The sequence below is a fragment of the Rhinopithecus bieti genome, unplaced genomic scaffold (genome assembly GCF_001698545.2).
Source record: "Rhinopithecus bieti isolate Rb0 unplaced genomic scaffold, ASM169854v2 scaffold_30775, whole genome shotgun sequence".
NCBI classification, from domain to species: domain Eukaryota; kingdom Metazoa; phylum Chordata; class Mammalia; order Primates; family Cercopithecidae; genus Rhinopithecus; species Rhinopithecus bieti.
Window position 1 is genome coordinate 1,072,874 of NW_016813906.1, and position 26,229 is coordinate 1,099,102.

The following is a 26,229-nucleotide window of genomic DNA, read 5'->3' on the forward strand; positions in this document are numbered from 1 at the left end:
TAATTCAGTAACAGCAACGGCTAACATTTACTGAAAATACTAATAAATCAGTGTGATTATCATCTCCGTTTTACAAATGAGGAAAGCTTAAACAACCTCTACATAACTAGTAATTTGCAAAGCCAAACTTATTTTAACTGCTCTCCCTAGTTAAGGGCCCACATTTATAAATCCCTGAAGAAGGTGACAAGTGCCTCAAATTTGATGTTTTATACTTTTACCTTTACAAAGGAATGTAAAACAACAGAAAAGGTCTATGTATAGTTCTTAATGTCCAAACAAACTTACATATAGGTAGAAGTTAGTAAATAGTCAAAGTACACATATAAATACTTACCACTTGGAAAAAACTAAAAAGAACTTATGAACTAAAGTAGATGCTGCTGCATTTGGATACAATTGGCAAGTTCTTGCAACTAGCATTGCCCAGGAGACACCACCAAGGAATCCTAGCATGTTGGAATAAATACCACGTCCTAGAAAATCAACATATTTGTTAATTATTATTAGGACCTACTATCTGTGACATTCTTTTTATTTTTTCTGCTCTTTACAAGGTGAATGAATATCCATGACATTCAACAAGGTAACTGTATTCATAAGACGGCTGGTTGGAAATTTTCCCCTATAAACAAAACATTAAAACTGATAAGCAGACCTTCACATAAGGCCTATAGTCTACTTAGTAAACCATAAGTTACTAATCTTACCCTCCTTACTTTCCCTTCCAATATAGACACCTCAGTTCTTTGCCTCAGTTCCAACTGCTCAACTGGGCTCCACTGATATTACATTGAAATTCCCCATTTTTCAGTATTTAGGATTGAGAGAAAAATGAAAGGAAGGAGACATTTGAAGAGACAATGGGGAAGAATGAATATTTAATTAATAATCACATTCATGGGTATTTTTAAATCAAGTGTAAAACTGGAGACTTCAGTATTTCACAGAATTTGGATACCTCTCCATAAAGTAGAATACACCACTGATACTACTCATTTCTATCATTTTTTTTTCTTAAGAGATGGGCTCTCACTCTGTCACCCAGACTGGAGTGAACTGGCACAATCATAACTCACTGTAGCCTCAAACTCCCGGGCTCAACTGATCCTCCACCTCTGCCTTTTGAGCAGCTATGACTACAGGAGTGCACCACCATGACTGTCATGACCGATTCTCATATAGCTATCTGTATTACGTCCCGCCAAGTGAGCAAAAGAAGAAAACCTACAAAATACTGATTTCAGACATGGTAAACATGAAAAATATGCATCTAATTGACAAAATATGGCATTTAATCTTTAAGGAAGGCCAAATTGTTCATGTTATCCCGTCAGTGCAAATTTTATTTTAACTATACTAGACACTTGAGCCCAAGGACAAATTCTACTTGCTTAATATAGACCTACACTGTCCAATATGGTAGCCACAAGCCATGTGTTGCTTTTTAGCTTGTAACAGCTTTATTGAGATGTAATTCACATACCACAAGATTCGTCGATTTAAAGTACACAATTCAATGGTTTTTAGTATACTGAGAGTTGTGCAATCATCAACATGATCAATTCTAGAATGTTTTCAGCACCCCAAAAAGAAACTTTTAACTGTCATACTCAGCCAGGCACTGTGGCTCACACCTGTAATTCCATTACTTTGGGAGGCCAAGGCAGGAGGACTGGTTGAGCTCAGGAACTTGAGACCAGCCTAGGTAACATAGCAACACCTTGTCTCTGCTTAAAAAAAAAAAAATTAGCCGGGCGTGGTGGCTCACACCTGTAATCCCAGCACTTTGGGAGGCCGAGGCAGGCGGATCACGAGGTCAGGAGATCGAGACCATCCTGGCTAACACGGTGAAACACCGTCTCTACTAAAATACAAAAAATTAGCCGGGCATGGGGGTGGGCGCCTGTAGTCCTAGCTACTCGGGAGGCTGAGGCAGGAGAATGGCGTGAACTCGGGAGGTGGAGCTTGCCAAGATTGTGCCACTGCACTCCAGCCCGGGCAACAGAGCAGGACTCTGTCTCAAACAAAAACAAAAACAAAAACAAACAAACAAATTCGCCAGGCATGGTGGCATATGCCTGTAGTCCCAGCTACTCAGGAGGCTAGAGTGGAAGTATTGCTTGGGCCCAGAAGGTCGAGGCTGTGGTGAGCTATGATTACACCACTGCATTCTGGCCTGGGAAACGGAGCAAGTCCCTGTCTAAAAAAATAAAATGAAATAAAACAAATACAAAGGCATACCTTGTTTTATTGTGTTTTGCTTTATTACACTTTACAGATACTGAGTTTTTTACAAATTGAAGGGTTGTGGCAACCCTGAGTTGAACAAATCTATAAGCAACATTTTTCCAACAGCATAAGCTCTCACTTCATGTCTCTGTGTCACATTTTAGTAATTCTCACAGTATTTCAAACTTTTTCATTATTATTATATCTGTTATGGGGACTTGTGATTAGTGATTGCTGATGTTACTATTGTAATTGTTTTGGGGCACCACAGACTGAGCCCATATAAGACGGTGAACTTAGTTGGTTAATGTGTATGTTCTGAATGCTCCACCAACTGGTCATTACCCATCTCTCTCCCTCTCCTCAGGTCTCCCTATTCCTTGAGACACAACAATACTTAAATTAGGCCAATTAAGAACCCTTAACGGCCTCTAAGTGTTCAAGTAAGAGTCACATGTCTCTCACTTTAAATCAAAAGCTAGAAAAGATTAAGCTCAGTGAAAAACGCATTTTGAAAGCTATGATAGTCTGAAAGCTATGCTCCTTGTGCCAATCAGTTAACCAAGTTGTGAATACCAAGGAAAAGTTACTGACAGAAATTACAAGTGCTACTCTCCAGTGAATACAGGAATGACAAAAAAGTAAAACTGCCTTATTGCTGACAGAAAACCTTTTTTTGTTGTTGAGATGGAGTCTTGCACTGTCGCCCAGGCTGGAGTGCAGTGGCACGATCTCAGCTCACCACAACCTCCACCTCCCGGGTTCAAGTGATTCTCCTGCCTCAGCTTCCTGAGTAGCTGGGATTACAGGCGCACACCACCACACCCGGCTAAATTTTGTATTTTTAGTAGAGATGGGGTTTCACGATGTTAGTCAGGCTGATCTCAAACTCCTGACCTCATGATCTGCTCGCTTTGGCCTCCCAAAGTGCTGGGATTACAGGTGTGAGCCACCCCACCTGGCTGCTGATAGAAAATTTTAATAGTCTGGATGAAAGATCAAACAAAACACAAAGTTTCCTTAGGCCAAAGTCTAATCCAGAGCAAAGTCCTAACTTCTCTTCAATTGTATGAAGGCTGAGAGAGGTGAGGAAGGTGCAGAAGAAAAGTCTGAAGCTAGTAAAGATTGGTTTATAAGGTTTAAGGAAAGAAGCCATCTCCACAACATAAAAGTGCAACAAGTGCTGATGCAGAAGCTGCGGGAAGTCATCCACAAGATCTAGCTAAAATCATTGATGAAGGTGGCTACACTAAACAACAAATTATCAATGTAGATTAAACAGCCTTATACTGGAAGAAGATGCCATCTAGGACTTTCACAGCTAGAGAGGAGAAGCTTGGTTTCAAAGCTTCAAAGGGTAGGTGATTCTCTTGTTAGATGACAACACAGCTGTTTACATCATGGTTTAATGAGTATTTTAAAGCCCACTGGTGAGATCTACTGCTCAGAAAAAAAAAAGATTCCTTTCTAAGTAGGACTGCTCTTTGACAATGCACCTAGTCATGCAAGAGCTCTAGTGGACATATACTAGGAGATTAAAGTTATTTTCATGTCTGCTAATACAGCATCTATTCTGTAGCCCATGGATCAAGGAGTTATCTTCTTGTTTTACCACTTAAGAAACACATTTTGGAGCTGGGCTTGATGGCTCACGCCTGTAATCCCAGCACTTTGGGAGGCCGAGGCCAGTGGATCACAAGGTCAGGAGTTCGAGCCTAGCCTGACAAACATGGTGAAATCCCGCCTCTACTAAAAATACAAAAAATTACCAAGGTACGGTGGTGCATGCCTGTAGTCCCAGCTACTTGGGAGGCTGAGGCAGAAGAATCACTTGAACCCAGGAGGCGGAGGTTGCTGTGAACTGAGATTGCACCACTGCACTTCAGCCTGGGCGACAGAGCGAGACTCAGTCTCAAAAAAAAAAAGACTACAGTATAGTGTAAATCTAACTTTTATATGCACTGGGAAACAAAACAAAAAAATTGTAATTTGCTTTACTGCAGTTGTCTGGAACCAAACCTGCAATATCTCAGAGATGTGCTTAAATAATAATATAGAACGTGCTATGCCAGCTCAGTGGTAAGCAAAGGGATTTTTATGAACCTAAATATATGAAATATATATATATATAAACTAGTAACAGTTCCAGGCTTTATTAGAAAAGTGTTATAAGGTAAAAACAAGTGAAAGTCATCACTGTGCGCTCTTCACTTAATGAACACCTACTACAGTAAAAACCAGACTCTGCAGGTGGGAATACAAAGATATATAAGATGGTGCTACCCACGGAGGGTGTCAGTCTTCAACTTCTGAATTATTCTGACTGCCTGACTGAACCTAAGACGAAAAGTCAGGGGCTTTTAGTTTTTACCCAAGGTAGGAAGAGGTACACTACTTATCAAAACACCATAACCATTGTACCCGAAAAACAAATAGCTACTCCAGAGTTTACTGGCCCTCAACCTCCAACAATGTCATTAGATTCAAAGTTTCTATATGTGCTTCTATCACTGGCAAGAGAAAATTAGAATTTTATAATGCAAACATAGAAGACTAGGGATACTTACGTTTTGCCCATAATTTGACAGCTCTTAGGGTGAGTCTAAAAGTTTCTTTATTTGGCACTAAATGCAAAATTTCATCAGTAACTCTACATCCTGAAAAAGACAAAGCATTCATTTTTCAACATGCAGCAAATACTCAGTTAATTCAAATGCCCTCCTAACTTCCAGACTCTCGAATACTAAAAATATGAAAGATAATAAAACATCAGGGTTTATTTTATGTATATGAAATTTAGCACTTAGGAGAAATCAGTTTGTTTTAGGATAATTAAAAAAGACATGGGTAATGCAATCCAAAATGTGATATGTCTGAGTATTTTTTAGTTTTCTTCCATATTTGTTAATCAAACACCTCCCAATTACAACACTGTAATTACTTCAATGTAAACCTTTTCCACAAATACTGTAATTTACTGTTACAATCTGGAAATACACCAAAGTCCAATAGTGATTCAGTTAAACAAAAGACACTATAAAACAGTGGTTCTCAATCCCAGCCCTTTGGGAGGCCGAGGTGGGTGGATCACCTGAGGTCAGGAGCTCAACACCAATCTGGCCCAAATGGTGAAACCCTGTCTCTACTAAACATCCAAAAATTAGCTGGGTGTGGTGGTGGGCATCTATAATCCCAGCTACTCAAAGGGCTGAGGCAGGAGAATCGCTTGAACCCAGGAGGGGGAGGTTGTGGTGAGCCGAGATCGCACCACTGCACTCCAGCCTTGGCAACAGAGTGAGACTCCGTCTCAAAAAAAAGAAAAAGACATTGGTTCTCAAAGTACGGTCTGGGTACCCCTGGGAATTTGTGAGGTCAAACTTTGTTTATAATAATACTAAGGCTTTCTTTGCTTTTTTCACCATGTTAACATTTGCATTGATGGTGCAAAAGAAACGGTGGATAAAACTGCAGGTACCTTTGCCGTCAATCAAGATGGGGCAACAAACTGTACTAGCAGAAAAAAATATCTTCACCACCAAACATTTGCAGTTAAAAATAAAGGTGGGGAAAGAACACGTGAGACTGTGTGAGTTGTAAGCTGAACCACCTGCTTTTTTCAAGGAACACCAGTTTTACCTGAAAAAGTAACTGGCAGATGAACTATAGTTATTCAGTGAGGTATTTCTTTAAAAATGAAGAAAAGGAACCCCTCCGTTCAAGTAAAATGACAAAATTTGTTGCCAACAATAAAATTTAACCTTTCAAGTCAAACCTGAATTTTAGACAACTTTTATCTGTTACTATGAACTTGACACCTTTCCATACTTTTCCGTTGAGACTGGTGGTGATATTAATGAATGCTGGTTTTTTTTTTTTTTCACATTTTACAGTGAAATGTGTATTAACATTTGGAAGATCCAAGTAACTTTGTGACCCAATATTTTCCAAATGACCAAGGCATGATAGTACAGAATCATGCATGAATAAAGGGACCACTCAAAGAACAAGACAGATCAGTGGATTGTTATGTAACAAAATACAAAAAGTCTGATATGATTTTAGACTCCATACTCTAACCTTTAAGAAACTATCATTTTTATTCAGCAACAAAACAGAATATGGATGAACCTCACAAACATGCCAAATGAAAGAACTCTTATGCAAAAGACCACAAAGAATTCTTTTTATATGAAATGTCTTTAAGAGGCAAATCTACAAAGAAAGCAAGCAAGCAGATTAGTGGTTGCCTGGGACTGCGGATTGGAAAGGGAAATGACTGCAAATGTGTATAAAGCATCTTTTGAGAGTGATAAAATATTCTAACATTGGATTGTAGTGTACTAAAGACCAGTGAAGGCCAGGTGAGGTGGTTCACACCTGTAATCCCAGCACTTTGGGAAGCCAAGGTGGGCGGGATCACCTGGTATCAAGAGTTGGAGGCCAGTGTGACCAACATGGAGAAACCCCATCTCTACTAAAAATACAAAAAAATCAGCCAGGCGTGGTGGCACATGCCTGTAATCTCAGCTACTCAGGAGGCTGAGGCAGGAGAATCGCTTGAACCCAGGAGGCGCAGGTTACAGTGAGCTGAGATCGCGCCATCGCACTTCAGCCTGGGCAATAGTGTGAGACTCTATCTCAAAAAAAAAAAAAAAAAGAAAGAAAGAAAAGAAAAAGACCAGTGAGGTGCACACCTGAAAAGGATAAATTTAATGGTATGTAATTATACCTCAATAAAACTGTTAAAAAGAAAAAAAGTCCCTGGTCAAGTTTAAGAAGAACATCTATAATTATCTGAAAAGGCTATGAAAACACTCCTCCCTTTTCCAACTAAGAGGACAGATTTTTTTCTTTCTTTTTTGAGACGGAGACTCGCTCTGTCACCCTGGCTGGAGTGTGGTGGCATGATCTCAGCTCACTGCAACCTCTGCCTTCTGGGTTCGAGCGATATTCCTGCCTCCGTCTCCCAAGTAGCTGGGATTACAGGCAAGCACCAACACACTTGGCTAGTTTTTTATTTTTAATAGAAACGGGGTTTACCATGTTGTCCAGGCTGGTCTCAAACTCCTGACCTCAGGTGATCCGCCTGCCTTGGCCTCCCAAAGTGCTGGGATTAGACGCATGAGCCACCGCACCCGGCCTCTTTTCTTTTTTCTAGACAAGGCCTCGCTCTGTCACCTAGGCTAGAATGCAGTGGTATAATCACGGCTCACTGCAGCCTCCACCTCCTGAGCTCAGGTGATCCTCCCACCTTAGCCTCCTGAGTAGCTGGAACTACAGGCAAGTGCCACTACATCCAACTAAATTTTTGTATTTTTGGTAGAGATGGGGTTTCAACATGTTATCCCAGCTGGTCTGGAACTCCCGGACTCAAGTAATCCATTCACCTTGGCCTCCCAAAGTGCTGGGATTATAGGCGTGAGCCACCACGCCCGGCCAGATTTTCTTCTTATATGTTAACCAAAACAAAATATTACAATTGACTGTAGACACAAATAAGAATCTAGCTGTCTTCTATCAGGTCAAATATTAAAGAGATTTGCAAAATGTAAAAAAAAAAAAAAAGTCATTCTTCACACACAAGTTTATATTAATTTAAAATGGGTTCATTATTTATAAATGACTAAGTATTTTTTAAATTTCTCAGTTTTATTTCTAACATGGTAAATATTGACAGATATAACCCACATAAACAAAAGCTTTTGGGGTCCTCCATAAATCTTAAAAGTGCAAAGAAGTCTTGAGACCAGTAAGTAACGTTTGCGAGAACCCACTACTATATATATAAGTATCATATATATAGTATATACTAGTATATATGACATATATATATAGTATATAGTATATATATATATAGTATACACAGCCTTATATATATATATATATACTATACTATATATATAGATATTACTAGTATCATACGTTAATATATATATATACGTATATATTATATATACACCTAGTATAATATACATATATATGTATATAGTATATATATACGTATATCATATAACTACGTGAATATATATATATAACGTATATTAGTTTATACGTTACCTATAGGTATATATATTATATATATGTAGTATATATATATACAGTCTTCAATAAATTCGTGCCGTTTTTAGGATTCCTTAAATGTGGTCACATTACTGTATAAGAAAATTCATTTAAACTGAGTCCAATCTCAAAATGAATTAACAGTCAATTCTGCAAAAATTTATCTAATTGTTTTGAAGCAGGTATCTGAGATTTCGTTTTTGAAGCTTACCATTTAAGCTGCGAATACACCTGATATATCAAGCTTCTCAGGCGAGAGTCGTCTCTTAAGATCTAATTATCTGATATGGTTTGTATGTGCCAGTCTTGCAAATACTAGATCAATCTTTGGAAAGACGCGAAAAAAGAGAAAAAAATTACATTTTCTCCTTTCAATCCATCCTCTCCCATCCCACCATAAAAATGTGAAAAGCTCTGATTATTAGTTTGGGAAGTTCTACCAAAGCTTCAATAGGCCTATGTAGGCAATCTCACATGGGAAAATCACTGTAAAGTTTTGTTAAGGTAATTAAACTTTCAAATTAATGAAAGCATTTAAATTTTAGCATATATGCCAAGCATTTAAAAAAAAAAAAATCAAAGCCTTACGAGCAAATTTCTAGATAAAGATAGAAGATCCAACACACATTTACATTCGCTCCCTCTTGAAACCTCACTAAAATACCAGGAAAATTTAATTTTTTTGTTTAGTATTATTTTTATTTTAAACGCAAAATTCACTAGGACAAAGAACAGAAAGTGACAACAGCAAAAGCTATGAAAGCTGGAAAGCAGATGGACAAGTGGTAACAGACCCAGTAGACCTAAGAAAGCAGGTAAAAATGTTGTATCTAGGAAATAAGGTCAGGAGGCTATAAATAAATACAGACATAAATAAAAAGGCACATTTAAAGAATAAAATAGTATTCTTAGAAATTAAAAATATGGGCCGGACACAGTGGCTCACACCTGTAATCCCACCATTTTGGGAGGCCAAGGTGGGTGGATCACGAGGTCAGGAGATTGAGACCATCCTGGCTAACATGATGAAACCCCATTTCTACTAAAAATACAAAAAATTAGCCAGGTGTGGTGGTGTGTGCCTGGAATCCCAGCCACTCAGGAGGCTGAGGTAGAAGGATCACTTGAACTCAGGTGCTCAAAGGTGCAGTGAGCTATGATTGTGTCACTATACTCCGGCCTGGGCCACAGAGTTAGACCCTATCTCTTTATTTAAAAAAAGAAAAAAAAAAAAAGAGATTATTTGATTTTTTAAAATATGCACTTATGTTAAGCCTGATTTCAGAAAACAAACTTACAAGTTAAACAGTTCAATTGTAAAGTCACAAAAATATTAAACACTTACTTCAATACCATCAAATTCAAATTTTATAACAGGTACAAAGGCATCTTCTACAGCCTACAAAAAAGGAAAACAATCATAACATATAGGTGTAATCCCTTCTTTAACCTTCCTAACTACCAATAACGTGAATATCTTTGCTCCCAGTTTGTATTTTAACTCAACAGACAAAGTGAAAATGCTTTTGGTCTTACATTCCAGGTATTTCTACTTTGTGACCTATATTATGTAAGAAACACAAAATGCCTACAACAGTATCTAATTTATTATCCCTCTAAAAATATTCCTCAGAACTGGAAAGCAAAACTGCTATTGTCTGCAGCCCTAAAAAAGAATGAGTTCATGTCCTTTGCAGGGACATGGATGAAACTGGAAGCCATCATTCTCAGCAAACATAGGAACAGAAAACCAAACACTGCATGTTCCCACTCATAAGTGAGAGTTGAACAATGAGAACACATGGACACAGGGAGAGGAACGTCACACATTGGGGCCTGTCCAGGGGTGGGGAACAAGGGGAGGAAGAACATTAGGACAAATACCTAATGCATGCAGAGCTTAAAACCTAGATGACGGGTTGACGGGTGCAGCAAACCACCATGGCACATGTATAGCTATGTAACAAACCTGCACGTTCTGCACATATATCCCAGAACTTAAAGTAAAATTAAAAAAAAAAAAAACCGAAAAAAACCCAAAAAGCTGCTATCATCTGGGTACTTATAATTTCTTGAGTCTAAACTGAAAACTGATGATTTAGAAAGGCTACTAGGGTTAGAAATTTTAAAATAATGAGAGCTCATGATTTATATATTAAAAATTTAATTAATACAGTTGAGATTAGTAGAAATAATGCTTTCCTGAGTCTTCCTTAACTCCCCAACCTAACAAATTCTTAACTTCCTTGTCTAAAAACATTCCCAGATTCCCCAAATACCACAGATTCTTTGACCTTCACCTTATTCTAGCACTTCAGAATGCATTAACACTGTTTTGTTTATTTAGTTCACATAACCCCCCTTCAATAAACAATGTCAGGTTTATTATTGTATCTGTAAGACTAATGACAGCATCTAACAAATTACTGGTGCTGAAATTGTATTTGCTGAATGAATGGCTAGATATACACATATAAAGAGTTACTAACTGAACCTTACACATAATAGCACTCATCATTTGATATGTATCAATCATTATTGGCTATTACAGTAAATGGTTTATGTAAATATCTCATCAATACTCAAAAACCTTATAAAAAAGTTATTACCACATCTCCATTTTACAGATTGGGAAACAGGCTCAGAGGATTACGTTACCTGACCAAGATCTAGGAGCCATTATGTAGTAGATTCTAGACGCCAACTCAAGTCTGTATAACTCTAAGGCCCATGTTCTTAATCATCATTTAATCATCACTTATTAAAGTTACTCTTATTAAATATCTCCTAATAGTAACTTAGGAGGTATTTCAATAGTCTTAAGCCCCAGCTTTTATAGATATTTGTTCTAATCTAAATTCTAAATATTAAATGCCAGAGGATACTTACTCTTAAGTTTCTAATGCCATCTTGATGTTTCAATTTTTCAAAAAAAGACTGAAAAAAATCAGATCTCTCCACATGTCTTGGAGCTACACAAAGTGCATCAATGTCAGCTCCTGTAAATTAAAGCAGTTCTTAAGAAGAATATATTATGTGTTATATTTTTTGTTAAAGTACACTCAAACATATGCACAGAAGAAAGCATGGAAGCTGAGTACAAGAAAATGTTAACAATGATTAGCTGTAAGTACTGAAATAATGGGAACTTTGTTCTCCTGTATTTTCTAATTATGAACAAGAGTTTGTCATTGAATGTTCTTAGCACTAGAACACAGAAAAGCAGTTACCTTTGGTGTGTACTCCAAGCCTATAGGATCCAAACGTGAAAATTTTACCACCAACAGTAGCCACAACAGAAGGTGGGAGGTTCTAAAATAAAATTAAGCAGAAGACATTCAATTATTCAAATTATTTAGCATAAAAGTCACCTCAATGTTGGCTGCGCGTGGTAGCTCATACCTGTAATCCCAGCACTTTGGGAGGCTGAGGCCAGCGGATCACCTGAGGTCAGGAGTTTGAGACCAGCCTGGCCAACATGGCAAAACCCCTTCTCTACTAGGAATACAAAAGTTAGCTGGGCCTGGTGGTGGGCGCCTGTAATCCTAGCTACTTGGTAGGCTGAGGCAGGAGAATCACTTGAACCTGGGAGGTGGAGGTTGCAGTGAGCCGAGATCATGCCATTGCACTCCAGCCTGGGGAACAAGAGTGAAACTCCACCTCAAAAAATTAAAAAAAAAAAATCACCATAATGTCTACTGGCCTTTATTGAGCAAATGATTAGACTTGTCAACTTTGTCAAGATTAGACTTGTAAAAGTACTTCACAGATCCTCTGACTGTGATTTGAAGTAGTAGGGGTATTACCAGAGGGAAGACAAAACAAATTCACCCCCACAACACATGCATACATCTCTCTCTGAAGAAAAGCTTTTCTTTTTAATCACTTGACCATACATGTCCCTTCCAATTGCCTGTCTTTCGCTTCATCACTCTTTTGGTAGTCACCAAGGAACTCTCACCAAACTAATGTGCTTTCAGCTCTCTAAAACATAATACTCTTGGCCAATCCATATCCCCTTTAGTTTTTGTGACAGGTATGTTTAATTTCTCGATTCTAGCTCTACAACCTTTCTGTAAGAACGGGGTCATTCCTGACATGATCTCCTTATGAGAGCTATTCCAACAAGCTTAATTAACATTTCTTGGATTATAACATAATTAAAATGCTACCTTTTGGCTGGGCATGGTCATGTCTGTAATCCCAGCACTTTGGGAGACTGAGGCAAGAGAACCACTTGTGTCCAGTTCAAGACCAGCCTGGGCAACACAATGAGACTCCATCTCTACAAAAAATAAAAAATTAGCTGGGCATGGTGGTGTGTGCCTCTAGTCCCAGCTACTAGGGAGGTTGCGATGGGAGGACTGCTTGAGCCCAGGAGGTTGAGCCTCAGCAAGAGTGAAACCCTACCTCAAAAAAAAAGAAAGAAAAAAAGCTAATTTTCGCCTCCCTTCAGAGCCAATTCCAAAAGCCCATCGGATATTCACTCAAGTATCCTGATCCACTTCAATATCCAGCCTCAAGCAAGCAAAAAAATTCATTCCAATGCTAACAGATATTGCTTCTGAGTTCTCTATTTTTGTTCCTCATTATCCTCACTGCCCAAACCTTTTCCTTCTTCTTGGCTTACCAATTCTTGGCTTATACCCTCAAATTTGTGGCCTCCTTTCTATTCAACGAATACTTCCCTAATTCTAGGTTATTTAATGGCATCCTAAACTACCCTCTAATGAATCTTCCTTTTCTCTTTCACTATCTTGTATAAAATTCACTGGCTGATGTTCTTAAATTACTCTATTAAATATAGCTGTTCTACTCAAAAGTTGCCAATGCCTTCTTCTCTAACTACTGAGGTAAGGATCCTTGGGCCTGTTGTTGAAAATCTCCATATGTTCCTAGGGATCTTTCTTGCTTTCTTATCTTCCTTTCTGAAGCTTCAACTACCAACCAACCAACCAACATGGTCACAGAATCCAGCCTCCTTTCCACTGCATTTGCCATTGTCCCTGCCTCAAGTGCTTGCCCATCCTCTCTGGGCATCTTTTGTTTTTTGTTTTTTTTTTAAAAAAACAGATGGGAGATGGGGTCTCACTGTGTTGCCCAGGCTGAAGTGAGCACAGGAGTGTGATCTTAGCTCACCGCAGCCTCAAACTACTGAGCACAAAATATTCCTCCTGCCTTGGCTTCCAGAGTATCTGAGACTATAGGCATATACCACTGCGCCTGGATAATTTTTAAATAATTTTTGTAAAGATGGGGTCTTGCTTTGTTGCCCAGGCTGGTCTCAAGTTCCTGTTTTTAAGCGATCCCCTGTCTCGGCCTCCCAAAGTGTTGAGATCACAGGCATGAGCCACAGTATCCAGCTTCTGGGTATCAGTATTATCCACTTTTGGAAGTTCACTTCAAGTTCCACCTCTTCCATGAAGCCTTCCCTGGTTATCCTTACCCCCTAATAAGCTTTTTTTTTTCCTGTGTGCTCTCTGCCCTTAAAATTCTTAAATTCCTTTTTGCTATATTTACTGACTTTTTTGGTATGTAAAATCATATTTCATATTTAATCTTTAATCATATTTAAATTTCTCAAAGTTAAGAACTTTGTCTACTACTTCTCTGTATTATCTCACAATGCCCAGTACAAGTTGTGAAGAATAATATGTGCTGATTAACTTCACCTTGAATAAAAGTATCTATATAATAGGATATTATGCTTAACGCCTCTGTGTAATGAATATTAACGTTCAGAGTATCACAAATAATTTTATAGCTAAAAAGAAGTCAGTAAATTTTATTAATCAGATTTTTTAAAGAGACAGAGTCTCGTTATGTTGCCAGGCTGGCCTTGAACTCTTGGGCTCAAGATCTTCCTGCTTCAGCCTCCTGAGTAGCTGGGACTACAGGCATGCACCACTATGCCCAGGAATCTATACATTTATTCATAATTAACATGAATGAAATGGACAGATAAGCCAGGACCTTAAAAAAACTTTTAGTTCACATTTCTACTTTGAGAAGTCTGATTCTTGTATGATTTATGAGAAAGTGATATGCTAAATCACAGTTTGCCACGGCCATAGTATCTAACTAAAATTATTTGATCTGGGGTTCTATACTATTTAAAGGTTAAATATCCCAATTGTGTATGGATTCAAATCATCTTTGATTGAACCCACATCCTTCAGTTACTTTCCAAAGTAAAATATACATAAAGAGAATTATAGGCTGTGAGTGGTGGCTCTTGCCTGCAATCCTAACACTGCGGGAGGCTGAGGTGAAAGGTTCACTTGAGCTCAAGAGTTCAAGATCAGCCTGGGCAACACAGTGAGACCTCATGACTTTTTTTTTAATTTGAAAAAAAAAGAGAGAATTATAGGTTGGGCATGGCTGCGACTCATGCCTGTAATCTCAACACTTTGGGAAGCCAAGGCAGGAGGATCACTTGAGTACAAGAGTTTGAGGCCAGCCTGGGCAACATGGCAAGACCCTATCTCTACAAAAAAAAAAAAGTAGCTGGGCATCAGGATGTGTACCTGTAGTCTCTGCTACTTGGGGGGCTGGGGTGGGAGGACTGCTTAAGCCCAGGAGTTTGAGGCTGTAGTGAGCCACGATTATGCATGCCACTGCACTACAGCTTGGGAGACAGAGATCCTTCCCGCATTCCCCCACATGAAAGAGACAATTATAATTCACATAGAAAAATGACCTCATCTGCTCAATGGAAGATGTTAACTTTTTTTTTTTAATTGCTTGTGACTAGAATTTCACCTACTCAGAATTTGACTCATCCAATAACTTCAACTATTGATAACCCTGCTGAGTTCAGAAATGAGGCAGACGGCCTTTTGTCAACAAAAGTAAACAGCATAAAGACCATGTTAAACTCAATGACTGTAGTCTTTAAGAGACTCAACTTTATTCTGAGCCCACTGTTTAAAGCTGTAAAAGAAAGAATTCTAGATCGGGTGTGGTGGCTCATGCCTATAATCCTAGCACTTTGGGAGGCCAAGGCGGGTGGATTGCTTGAACTCAGAAGTTTGACATCAGCGTGGCCAACATGGCAAAACCCTGTCTCTATCAAAAATACAAAAATTATCCAGGCATGGTGGCGCATGCCTGTGGTCCCAGCTATGCAGGAGGGCTGTTGGAGCCTGGGAGGCGGAGGTTGCAGTGAGCTGAGATCGTGCCACTGTATTCCAGCCTGGGTGACGGAGTGAGACTCCCATCTCCAAAAAAAAAAAAAAAAACAATTCTGCAGGTGTTTACCTAATTTCTAAATCCATGCAGATTAAGGGGCAGAAAGGGACTTTACAGGTAGACACACTGACAACTGTGAGACGTTACCTTTCAACTGATTGCTGTTAGAGCAAAGATGGGAAAACTATGAAACACAAAAACCTTAAAATGTAACAGTATTGTCTACCTAGCGATGAAGCAAATGGTATCACCCAGTTGAACATTCTCTCCCTCATTCTGGTACAGCCAGTAAAATAATCTTCACAGTGGCGATTCTCAGACAACAATAAAAATTCAATTGTGAGGCTGGGCACGGTGGCTCACACCTGTAAGTCAAGAGCCGAGGTGAGATTGTGCCACTGCACTACAGCCTGGGTGACACAGCGAGACTCTGCTTCCAAAAAAAATAATAATAATAAATAAAATTTAGGCTGGGCGCGGTGGCTCACGCCTGTAATCCCAGCACTGTGGGAGGCTGAGGCAGGTGGATCACTTTGGGAGGCCAAAGAGAACGGATCACTTGAGGTCAGGAGTTCGAGACCAGCCTGGCCAACATGGTGAAACCCCATCTCTACTAAAAATACAAAAATTAGCTGGTGGCATGGTGGCATGCACCTGTAATCCCAGCTACTTGGGAGGCTAAGACAGGAGAATCGCTTGAACCTGGGAGGTAGAGGTTGCTGTGAGCTGAGATCTCACCACTGCACTCCAGCCAGGGCGACAGAGCAAGATTATGTATCAAAACAAAAACAAAAATAATTATATTCAAAATACAGTTGGCCTTCCATAGCTGCAGGTTCCATATCTGCAGATTCAACCAATTGTGCACGGATAAAAAATACTGGGGGGAAAAAGTCATAAAAAATAAAGCAAATTTAGGCAAGGCGCAGTGGCTCATGCCTGTAATTCCAGCACTTTGGAAGGCTGAGGTCGGAGGACTGCTGGAAACCAGGAGTTTGAGACCAGCCTGGGTAATATAGTAAGACTCTTGTCTCTACAAAAAATAATGAAGAAAATAAGCCAAGCACAATTGTGCATTCCTGCAGTTACAGCTATTCAGGAGGCTGAGGTGGGAGGATCACTTGAGCTCAGGAGTTTGAGACTGCAGTGACCTATATAACTGTGCCACTGTACTGCAGCCTGGGTGACAGAGGGAGATTCTATCTATAAAAAAAATAAAATAAAATTTATGGCCGGGCATGGTGGCTCATGCCTGTAATGCCAGCACTTGGGGAGGCTGAGGTGAGATTGTGCCACCGCACTACAGCCTGGGCGACAGAGCAAGACTCTGTCTCCAAAAAAAAAAAATAATAATAATAAATAAAATTTAGGCTGGGCGCAGTGGCTCATGCCTGTAATCCCAGCACTGTAGGAGGCTGAAGCAGGTGGATCACCTGAGATCAGGAGTTCAAGACCAGCCTGGTCAACATGATGAAACCACGTCTCTACTAAAAATACAAAAATTACTCCGGAGTGGTGGTACACGCCTGTAGTCCCAGCTACTCAGGAGGTTGAGGCAAGAGAATCGCTTGAACCTGGGAGGAGTAGGTTGCAGTGAGCCAATATTGCGCCACTGTACTCCAGCCTGGGCGAAAGAGTGAGATTCCATCTCAAAAAAAAAAAAAAATTAAACATGCTAATAAAAAAAAATTACAGTGACAACTATTTACATAGCATTAACATTGTATTAGATATTTTAAGTAATCTAGAAATGATTGAAAGTATGCAAAAGGATATGAAAGGGTAACATGCAAATATGTACTATATTATTTTATATAAGGAACCTGAGCATCCACAGATTTTAGTATCTTTGGAGGTCACAGAACCAATCCCCCGGAGGATACCAAGGGAGGACCGCACTACAGAAAGCAGGAAAATGTAATCAATTCCAGGGGAAAAATAGTTAAGCTACAGGAGGGGAAAAGAGTTCTGTAGTTATAAATTAGTTTGCAAATTCCTATGTCTTAGGAACCAAGCAGGTAGGCAAATAAGGGAATCCCACATGAGAAACATAGTAACTGCTCAACTAACCACCTTGCAAAGAAAACAGGGAGTGGTGGGGGCCATGAGGCAATGGAAGATAGGAGCCCAATCCCCTTAAAGCCTCTTCCTGCTGTGCACAAAGGCAGGCCCAGCATTGCCAGATCTAATACTTTATAAAGACAGTTGAAATGTGATTTTTAAGTAAAATCTGATATTTGGCCTACTACATACAAGTCAAACAAGACAATTATGTGGACTCACAGCTATATATTGGCTACTTCTGGGTAAATCCTCATCTACTTAGAAATTCAACCGTCTAGACCAGTTCATTCCTATGTATACCAGACAGCCAAGCTTTGATGTATTTCAGATACTTCTCAACACCTGCATCTTATTGCCAGGATGAATGACCAAGATATAATAAAAACAATAATTCCACATAGTTTAGAATCTTACCTTACTCTCACTGACATCAGAAATCCATTCTTTTACTAAATTGTTCAATTTACCAAGAACCACTAGCCTAAAAAAAAAAACAAAAAGGCTTCAGATTAAAATGAACAAACAGTATTTTTAAAAACCCATATAGGCAATACCCTTTGTGTTGATATTAGGGTAAAACCAAAACATACATGCAATAATGCTATCACATCTATTGACACAGGGCCATCTCTTTGGCATTCTTAGATACTTCACAGTGTCAAAGAGGTGATAAATCTGATTACAATATTTTAGTTTTTGAGCTATGTTCAAAATTCAAAAGCCTAATAAAACCATAAAATTGCCTTTAATGAGGCTCTAAAGGCCTAGTGAATTGTCAATTTTCTTGGCTTTACTATGGAATTAATTCAATTCAATGTGGTAATAGAAGCTAGAATTGCTAGTAATACGTCTTTGACTAATTAAAATGGGCAAACTAATTACTGGCTAATTTCTGTCTAATAGTATTAAAGAAGTTTAGTATTATTAAAACAAACTTATAACCAATGGCATAAATTAATCCACATTTAGAAGAGAAAAGCAGGGTTTAACACATCCCAAAGAAGGCCAGGTGCAGTGGCTCAGGCCTTCAATCACAGAACTTTGGGAGGCTGAGGTGGGAAGATCACGAGGTCAGGAGATCGACACCATCCTGGCTAACACGGTGAAATCCCGTCTCTACTAAAAATACAAAAAAAATTAGCTGGTCGTGGCGGCATGCGCCTGTAGTCCCAGCTGCTGGGGAGGCTGAGGCAACAGAATGGCGTGAATCTGGGAGGCGAAGCTTGCAGTGAGCCAAGATCATGCCACTGCACTCCAGCCTCGGTGACATAGCAAGACTCTGTCTCAAAAAAAAAAAAAAAAAAAAAAAAAAAGACATCCCAAAGATAACATGCAAAACTGAACTTCTGTCCAAATTTACTCCTTCAAGGTGCTGAGACCAAAAATCTTGGCCATCATCCTTGACCTCTCTCACACACACATTCCAGTCATTACACTCTAAGAACCCTATCTTTAAAATATATCCAGATTTCTACTTTTTATTACCTCTATGACCATCCTCCAGGTTCTAGCCACCATTATTTCCTCCTGGGGCTATTATAATTGCTAGATAACTGGTTTCTCTGCTCTGCCCTTGCACTTCTCTTAAGATTACTCTCAATACAGCAGCCAGAGTGACTGCTAAAACTTTTTTAAAGTCCAGTCATGTCAATCTTCTTCTCAAAACTCTAATAGCTTCTCACTTCACTCAGAATAAACCAAACCTTGACAACACCTTACAAGGTCCTAAGAGCTCTTGCCCTCCAAGCTCCTTCCCACCTTGCTTTCTGCAAGCCTGTATTTTCCTGCTTCCTCAATACTGATACCCAGGGTATCTTGCTATGTACTCTTCAAATACACCACTTCAAGAGTTCTGCCTAGAACACTTTTCCCTCAGATAGACACATGGCTCCTTCTTTCATCTTTAAATATTCCCTTAAATGTGACTTTCTCAATGAGGCTTTCCCTGAAACCTCTACCCCCTCAGCTTTTTCTCAGTAGCACTTATCATGTGTAATATTACTCACGAGTGTAATAATGATATTATTGATGACAAATCTCTTCCTCTAACCCCTACCTAAAATGTAAGCTCCAAGAGGGCCAAGACTTTTCTTTTTGTCATTTCTGCACCTGTATGTAGAGACATAGTAGGTATTCAATATGTTCGTAGAATTAATGATTAAACAATGCACTGTCAAATATTTTATGGTTTTCAGTGACACACCTGTGGTTCAATTCTTCCTCATCTTCAAACACTCCAAATGGTTTCATGGCGTCAATTAATTTCTGTGTGTAAATATGATCAATTTCTTTAGGACACGCCAAACTAATTGGAGAGGTAATTCCATAATGCTTTTGTTGACACTGGCTGTCCAGCACGGTGTTTCTGTTCAAGAAAATAAGAAAAACGAAACAACAGAAAAATTTAAAGTATATATCATACTGATACATTGAATCTCTCAATCTACTCATGTTAATTCAGTTACCTTAAAAGTTTACTTAGTACTAACAGTGGGGGCAGATACTTTCTTTTAAAGGAAAAAAGGGTATTTTATGTTTATGTTTATGAAGGGGCTATTCATACTGCCTGCAGCTTTCATGGTTAGGATGTCTTTTCAAGCCAAACGCAGCATGTGTTGGCATCAAGACAATTGTACCAACACCACTCAGCTGAAACCCAGAGTTTGATTGGGATTTGTGCCAGGGCCACCTCCACTACCCTGCAGACTTAAGTCAAGTACCATCCAGATTCTAGAATCTTTGAAAAGCAGTCAACCACTTGAAAGAAAGCTTTTAGTAAAAACAATGGGGTTTTTTCCCCCAGGAAAGAAACGAAAACATCCCATTAGAAGGTCCTTGTGAAATAATCTGGCTTTTAAAAAGAAATCACAATTAGATTTGTCCTTGGGAAACCTAGGTCAACATCCTCTGCTTGAATCAGAGTTTACAGTCCTAGTATTTTGCAACTCTAGTTAATTATTCTCTTCATTTTAGACTGGTACCCATACCATCTTCACATTGAAATAAAATTCTTTACACTACTGGCAATCTTTTGGAAGATACATGAGCCACCCTCTAAAGATCTTAGTCATCAGGAAACTACGGTCTTGAACAACAGAAGTTCTGAGATTTTTTTTTTTTTTAGATGGAGTCTCCCTCTGTCTCCCAGGCTGAAGTGCACTAGGGAGATCTCAGCTCACTGCAACCTCCACCTCTTGGGTTCAAACAATTCTCCTGCCTCAGCCTCCCAAGTAGCTGGGATTACAGGAGTGTGCCACCACACCCAGCTAATTTTTGTATTGGTAGTAGAGATGGAGTTTCGCTATGTTGGCCAGGCTGGTCTCGAACTCCTGACCTCAGGTGATCCACCAGTCTCAGCCTCCCACAGTGCTGGGATCACAGGCGTGAGCCACTGCGCTCGACCAACTGAAGTTCTGAGATTTTGAGTTTACACAAACTAATTAACTTCAAAATAAATTCTGGGACCAACAGAGGTTGACAAAACTTTTAATTTTGCTATGAAAGTGCAAACATACACACTAAACAACCAACGCTACCATTTGTCTTCACCATGTTCCACGAAGGGCCACTAACACCAAGAGTAAGAATGTAATCTCAAAATCAGAATCAATCTTTCAAGTTAAATAAATTAGCCCCGTAAAAAGTAACACACTATAGAGATCGTTTAATTGTTTTTGGATTTTAACTTGTCAAAACACTGTCTTACCCCTACTAAGTGCAGAGTAAGGCACGCTCTTTAGATAAGGATCTCATTAGAGGCCACGCGTGGTGGCTCATGCCTGTAATCCCAGTACTCTGGGAGGCCGAGGTGGGTGGATTACCTGAGGTCAGAAGCTCAAGACCAACCTGGACAACATGGTGAAACCCCGTCTCTACTGAAAATACAAAAAATTAGACGGGCGTGGTGGCGGACGTCTGTAATTCCAGCTACTTGGGAGGCTGAGGCAGGAGATTCGCTTGAACCCAGGAGGTGGAGGTTGCAGTGAACTGAGATCGCACCACTGCACTCCAGCCTGGGCAACAAGAGCGAAACTCCGTCTCAAAAAAAAAAAAAAAAAAAAAGATCTCATTAGGTAGAGAGGGAAAAAGAATCAATGGAAGATAAAACAGCATGTATACCTTCCAAAATGACTAAAAAACCCCAAAAAACCAAAAAACAAAATACAGCTTAATTTCTCTTCTGTATTTATTTTGTTGTAGAACAAACAAAACTCCAATTAGTTATTTCAAGTTATAATTTCTTTTTAAAGATTTGGCTTTTTTACCTCTGAGAAAGCTAGAGCAGTGTTTTGGTATTGTTTGTGTTATATATATGTAAATATACATGGTAAATGAATAGGACAGAGTAATTATCTACATACGTATATAATATCACTCAATCGCAATAATCCTAAGAGGTATTGAATAAGTGCCATTTTACAGATAAGTATCTGAAAATTAAGAGAGGACAAGCCAGAATCTGACCTCCAAAACCGTTTTCCACTACTCCATTCTCTCCTCCATAACTACTTCAGCTCTGACACTATGATGACGGGCCTCACTTTCTTACCTGTATGCTGACAAAGTTGGCCAACTAGCCTACTGGCCCTAAAATTCCAAATCTAGAGTTCTGAACTTCCCCCATCTAGAGGGGAGGGAAAAGTAAACAGAATTCCACATTCCCTTTAAACCATCAATTTCACTTGTAGGCAAACACCCTAGAGAGATTTTGGTTACAAACGCACAAAGAGACTGTAAAAGAATGTTCGCTGTCACACTATAACACTAAAAACTTAGAAATAACCTAAAATAGTCACTAACAGGAAAAGAATTAAATTAGGATGCATTCCTACAATAGAATACAATACAATATTAATTAATTACAACTAAAATACTAACGTGAACAAAGCTCAGAGACACTAAGTTGTGCTAAAGAAGTTACAGAATTCCAAGTGTGATACCAGCTATATAGTTTAAAAACAACTAGAACTATGCCAGTTATTATGAACACATGTGTATGCAGTAATAGCATTAAAAAACATGCAGCTCCCATGATTCGAGGGCGAAAAAAAAAAAAAGTAAAATAAAAAACACGCAGCAACAATAAACATCAAATTCAAGACTGTGGAGACATCTGGAGCAAGAGATGATTGGGACCAGAGAAGGAGGTAGGAGAGTCCTTCAGATGTATCTGGAATGCTTGATTTCTTTAAAATAAATACATAGATATGTATATACACACCGTGTGTGTGTACAGTTACGTTTTGGGAGAAATGGGTGGTGGCTCCACAAATGATGCTTATGTTATTCTCTGCATTTTTCTGCATGTTTAAATTGTTTCCTAATAGGCCAAAATGGAAGAAGCTACAACAAAATCTTGCCAAGTCTGGGAACTGTTTCTGACTTATCAAAGTGTGAACAAGAGGTACAGACCGGTAGATGTTGTGGGTAGGTGGGGAGGCAGGGGGTGAGGGAGAGGGTGGGGACAGCGATGAAAAGACTTTAGCCTCATATGAAAGAGAAACCCCTGGGCTGCCATAGGTCTTTCACTCCTGAAGACCTGGAGACAGCCGGTCGGGAAGGGAGGAGGGGGAGGCAGGGGGATGGTATCTGCGCCAATGCAGACAGGAGCAGACGGGCTCAGACAGTGCTGGGGGCAGGCGAGTGACCGACAATTTCTCCCTACGGACACAGGAACCTCTTTCCCTCCTCATCCTTTTCTGAGGGCGTCCTCGGAGGCGGGACAGCTGGGGACTCCCAGAGTCCCCAAGTCCGTGCAGGGGTGGCCAGGTAAGCCGCCGGGTTTAGGGGAGGTGCCCTTGCGGACCGGCCGGGAGCCGGGAAGGAGACCACCCCCGGCGAGCTGCATGCAGGGCGCAAGGGACAGGGAACGGAAAAGAGGACACATACGGACCACCCCAGCTCACCCCAACCCGCCTCACCCCAACCGCCGCCCCCCACCACTTACGCAGACATCTCTTTCATCGCTTCCTGCGTCTCCCTCTCCAGCGAGTGTTTATCGCTCTGGAGTCCTGTTCTTGCTTTTCCCTTCTCCCCCTGTTCACTTTCCTCCGGTCGCTTGTAGCTCGCTTGCTCCCTCACTTTCCCACTTACTATGGCTGAGGCATCCAACCGAGTAGTGAAAACACCACAAAACCGGCTCTATTTATGACAATACAGCGCGGCCGACGCCAATATGGCGCCGCTTCCCAGCCTGCCTCTCGCCGGCCGCGGCCCCGCCCCTAGAGGTCTGGACCACCCTCAGCCACGCCCCCTCTGTCTTTGGGTCCCGGGAGGCTCCGGGGCCCCGCCCACAGGCTCAGGGATTTTGGTGTACCGTTGGTTCGAAGGAGCATTTGGTGCCCTCCTTTGGCCGCGGTACTGTCAATCCCGGTAGACTGCTTGGAAGGAAATTTGGAAATGTTTTCCTTGCTTCTCGAATGGCAGCATATATTATACATTTTTTGAAAAGATCACACCCTTGCCTAGCAAATACTATTTCAACGCTTCCATTATCCTACATCTTTGATTTAATTATAGTAATATGTAATTAACTCACCAGTTGAAATTTTTGTCTCGAAAGTGTCACACCCAGGAACGTGCGACTTTAACACAAGTATCCCAGGGAAAAACAAGCTTGTAAATTGGAGGCTTAACTGTTCACTTCACCCCTAAGTGTCACCTTTGATTAGTGACATTCTGGCATTTAGCTGAGAAAGGTTGAAAATTATAGCTAGCAGTTTGCAATAGGATAAATCCCAGGCTGAAACAAAAATCTTACACTTTTAAATAGTGGAGATCATGTTCTATGTGAGTGTGGGGATGAAAATGGGAAAATAATGACCAATTTTAAAATGCTGATGGGTAGAAGTAATTTCAAGCACTAAATCATTACAAAGAAAAGGAAGTCAAGAACTGCTTGCCCTTGAACATAACTCAGAGTCACAGTAAATAGAGAAGATTACTTGCTGATTAATTCACTCAAAAATATTTATTGAGACAGGACACAGTGTCTCACACCTGTAATTCCAGCACTTTGGGAGGCCAAGGTGGGAGAATTGCTTGAGGCCAGGAGTTCGAGAACAGCCTGGGCAACATAGTGAGACCCTGTCTCTACAAAAAGTTAAAAAAAAAAAATAGCTGGGCGTGGTGGCCTGTGCCTGTAGTCCCAGCTACTCAGGAGGCTGGGATGGGAGGATCTCTTGAGTCTGGGAGGTGGAGGCTGTAGTGAACCAGGACAGCACCACTGCACTCCAGCCAGAGTGATAGAAGGAGACCCTGTCTCAAGAAAAAAAAAGACTACAAAAAAATATTTTTCAAAACCTGGGCAAGGTGCAGTGGCTCTTGCCTGTAATCCCAGCACTTTGGGAGGCCAAGGCTGGTGGATCACTTGAGGCCATGAGTTCTATCAAGACCAGCCTGGCCAACATGGTAAAAAACCATCTTTGTTTAAAAAGCAACAACAGAAACCTGATGTGGCCTGGCGCGGTGGCTCACGCCTGTAATCCCAGCACTTTGGGAGGCTGAGGCAAGTGGATCACTTGAAGTTAGGAGTTCGAGACCAGCCTCTCACCGTGGTGAGACCCCCCCATCTCTACTAAAAATAGAAAAATTAGCTGGGTGCATGGCGTGCCTGTGATCCCAGCTACTCAGGAGGTTGAGGCAGGAGAATTGCTTGAACCCGAGAGGCGGAGGTTGCAGTGAGCCGAGATTATGCCATTTGCACTGCAGCCTAGGCGACAGAGCAAGAGTCTGTTTCAAAAAAACAAAAATCCTGATCTATGTCAAGCTGTGTGTTAGGCTGCAATGATTTCATGGTGCATAAAACCAGATATAGTCTTTGATCCTATAAAGTTCATTCACAGGTTAGGAAGGAAATAGTCATATAGAAATATAAGTGATATTCTTCTGTTGTAGAATGAAACCACCTACTATGTGTCAAGCACTTCAATAGTATCTCCAGATACTTAATTCCTGCCCTTAAGAGTTTACTATATAATGGAGAACCTATACATAGATCATTAAAATACAGTATAGTTTGTGATACAGATGGTGTCAAAGTATTAAGGGAGGCCTAAAGAGGGCCATTTAAACATGGTGGTGGGGGCCCTCAATAGTGCCTTTTTAGAAGAGGGGATTCAGTCTAAATCGGCAAGATTTGAGAGGAGGGATTGAGTGCAGGTGGTGGAGAGAAGTCAAAGCCTATTCCAGATGGCATAGAGTAGTAGCTGGCATGGGCTCCAGTGCAAGATAGACCCAAATTTGAGTTCTTATTTTGCACTTTCTAGTTTTGTCACTTCAGAACAATGAACTTAAAAACATCTTTTTTTTTTTTTTTTTTTTTTTTTTTTTGCCCGGGCACGGTGGCTCACGCCTGTAATCCCAGCACTTTGGGAGGCTAAGGTGGGTGGATCACCTGAGGTCAGCAGTTTGAAACCAGCCTGGCCAATGTGGTGAAACCCCGTCTCCACTAAAAATACAAAAATTAGCCGAGCCTGGTGGTGCGTGCCTGTAATCCCAGCTACTCGGGAGGCTGAGGCAGGAGAATCGCTTGAACCCGGGAGACTCCATCTCAAACAAACAAACAAAAGACAAAAAACCTTTTTTCCTTATATGTAACATGAAAATAGTAGGGTTGCAAGAGAATGAAATGAGAAGAGTATATATAGACAATATCAATCTCAGTTCAAAAATTCAGACACG

General features: G+C 40.2%; 1 protein-coding gene and 1 pseudogene across 2 annotated transcripts in view; one reads left to right on the plus strand and one right to left on the minus strand.

Annotated features, from left to right (window-relative positions):
• Positions 1-23,754, minus strand: part of PAPOLG (poly(A) polymerase gamma) — a 41,676-nt gene extending 17,922 nt beyond the window's left edge. Inside the window, 11 exon segments of the mRNA XM_017849100.1 lie at positions 338-476; positions 4,800-4,889; positions 8,504-8,531; positions 8,533-8,589; positions 8,591-8,617; positions 9,638-9,691; positions 11,182-11,291; positions 11,523-11,604; positions 17,962-18,028; positions 19,751-19,912; positions 23,495-23,754. Coding sequence (XP_017704589.1) covers positions 338-476; positions 4,800-4,889; positions 8,504-8,531; positions 8,533-8,589; positions 8,591-8,617; positions 9,638-9,691; positions 11,182-11,291; positions 11,523-11,604; positions 17,962-18,028; positions 19,751-19,912; positions 23,495-23,511 — 833 coding nt within the window. The 5' untranslated portion in view covers positions 23,512-23,754.
• The window catches only part of LOC108513336 (sodium/potassium-transporting ATPase subunit beta-3-like), a 21,200-nt pseudogene continuing 18,693 nt past the window's right edge, over positions 23,723-26,229 (plus strand). The window contains exon 1 of the transcript XR_001880863.1: positions 23,723-23,904. The product of XR_001880863.1 is annotated as a sodium/potassium-transporting ATPase subunit beta-3-like (transcript). The remainder of the gene's footprint in view (positions 23,905-26,229) is intronic.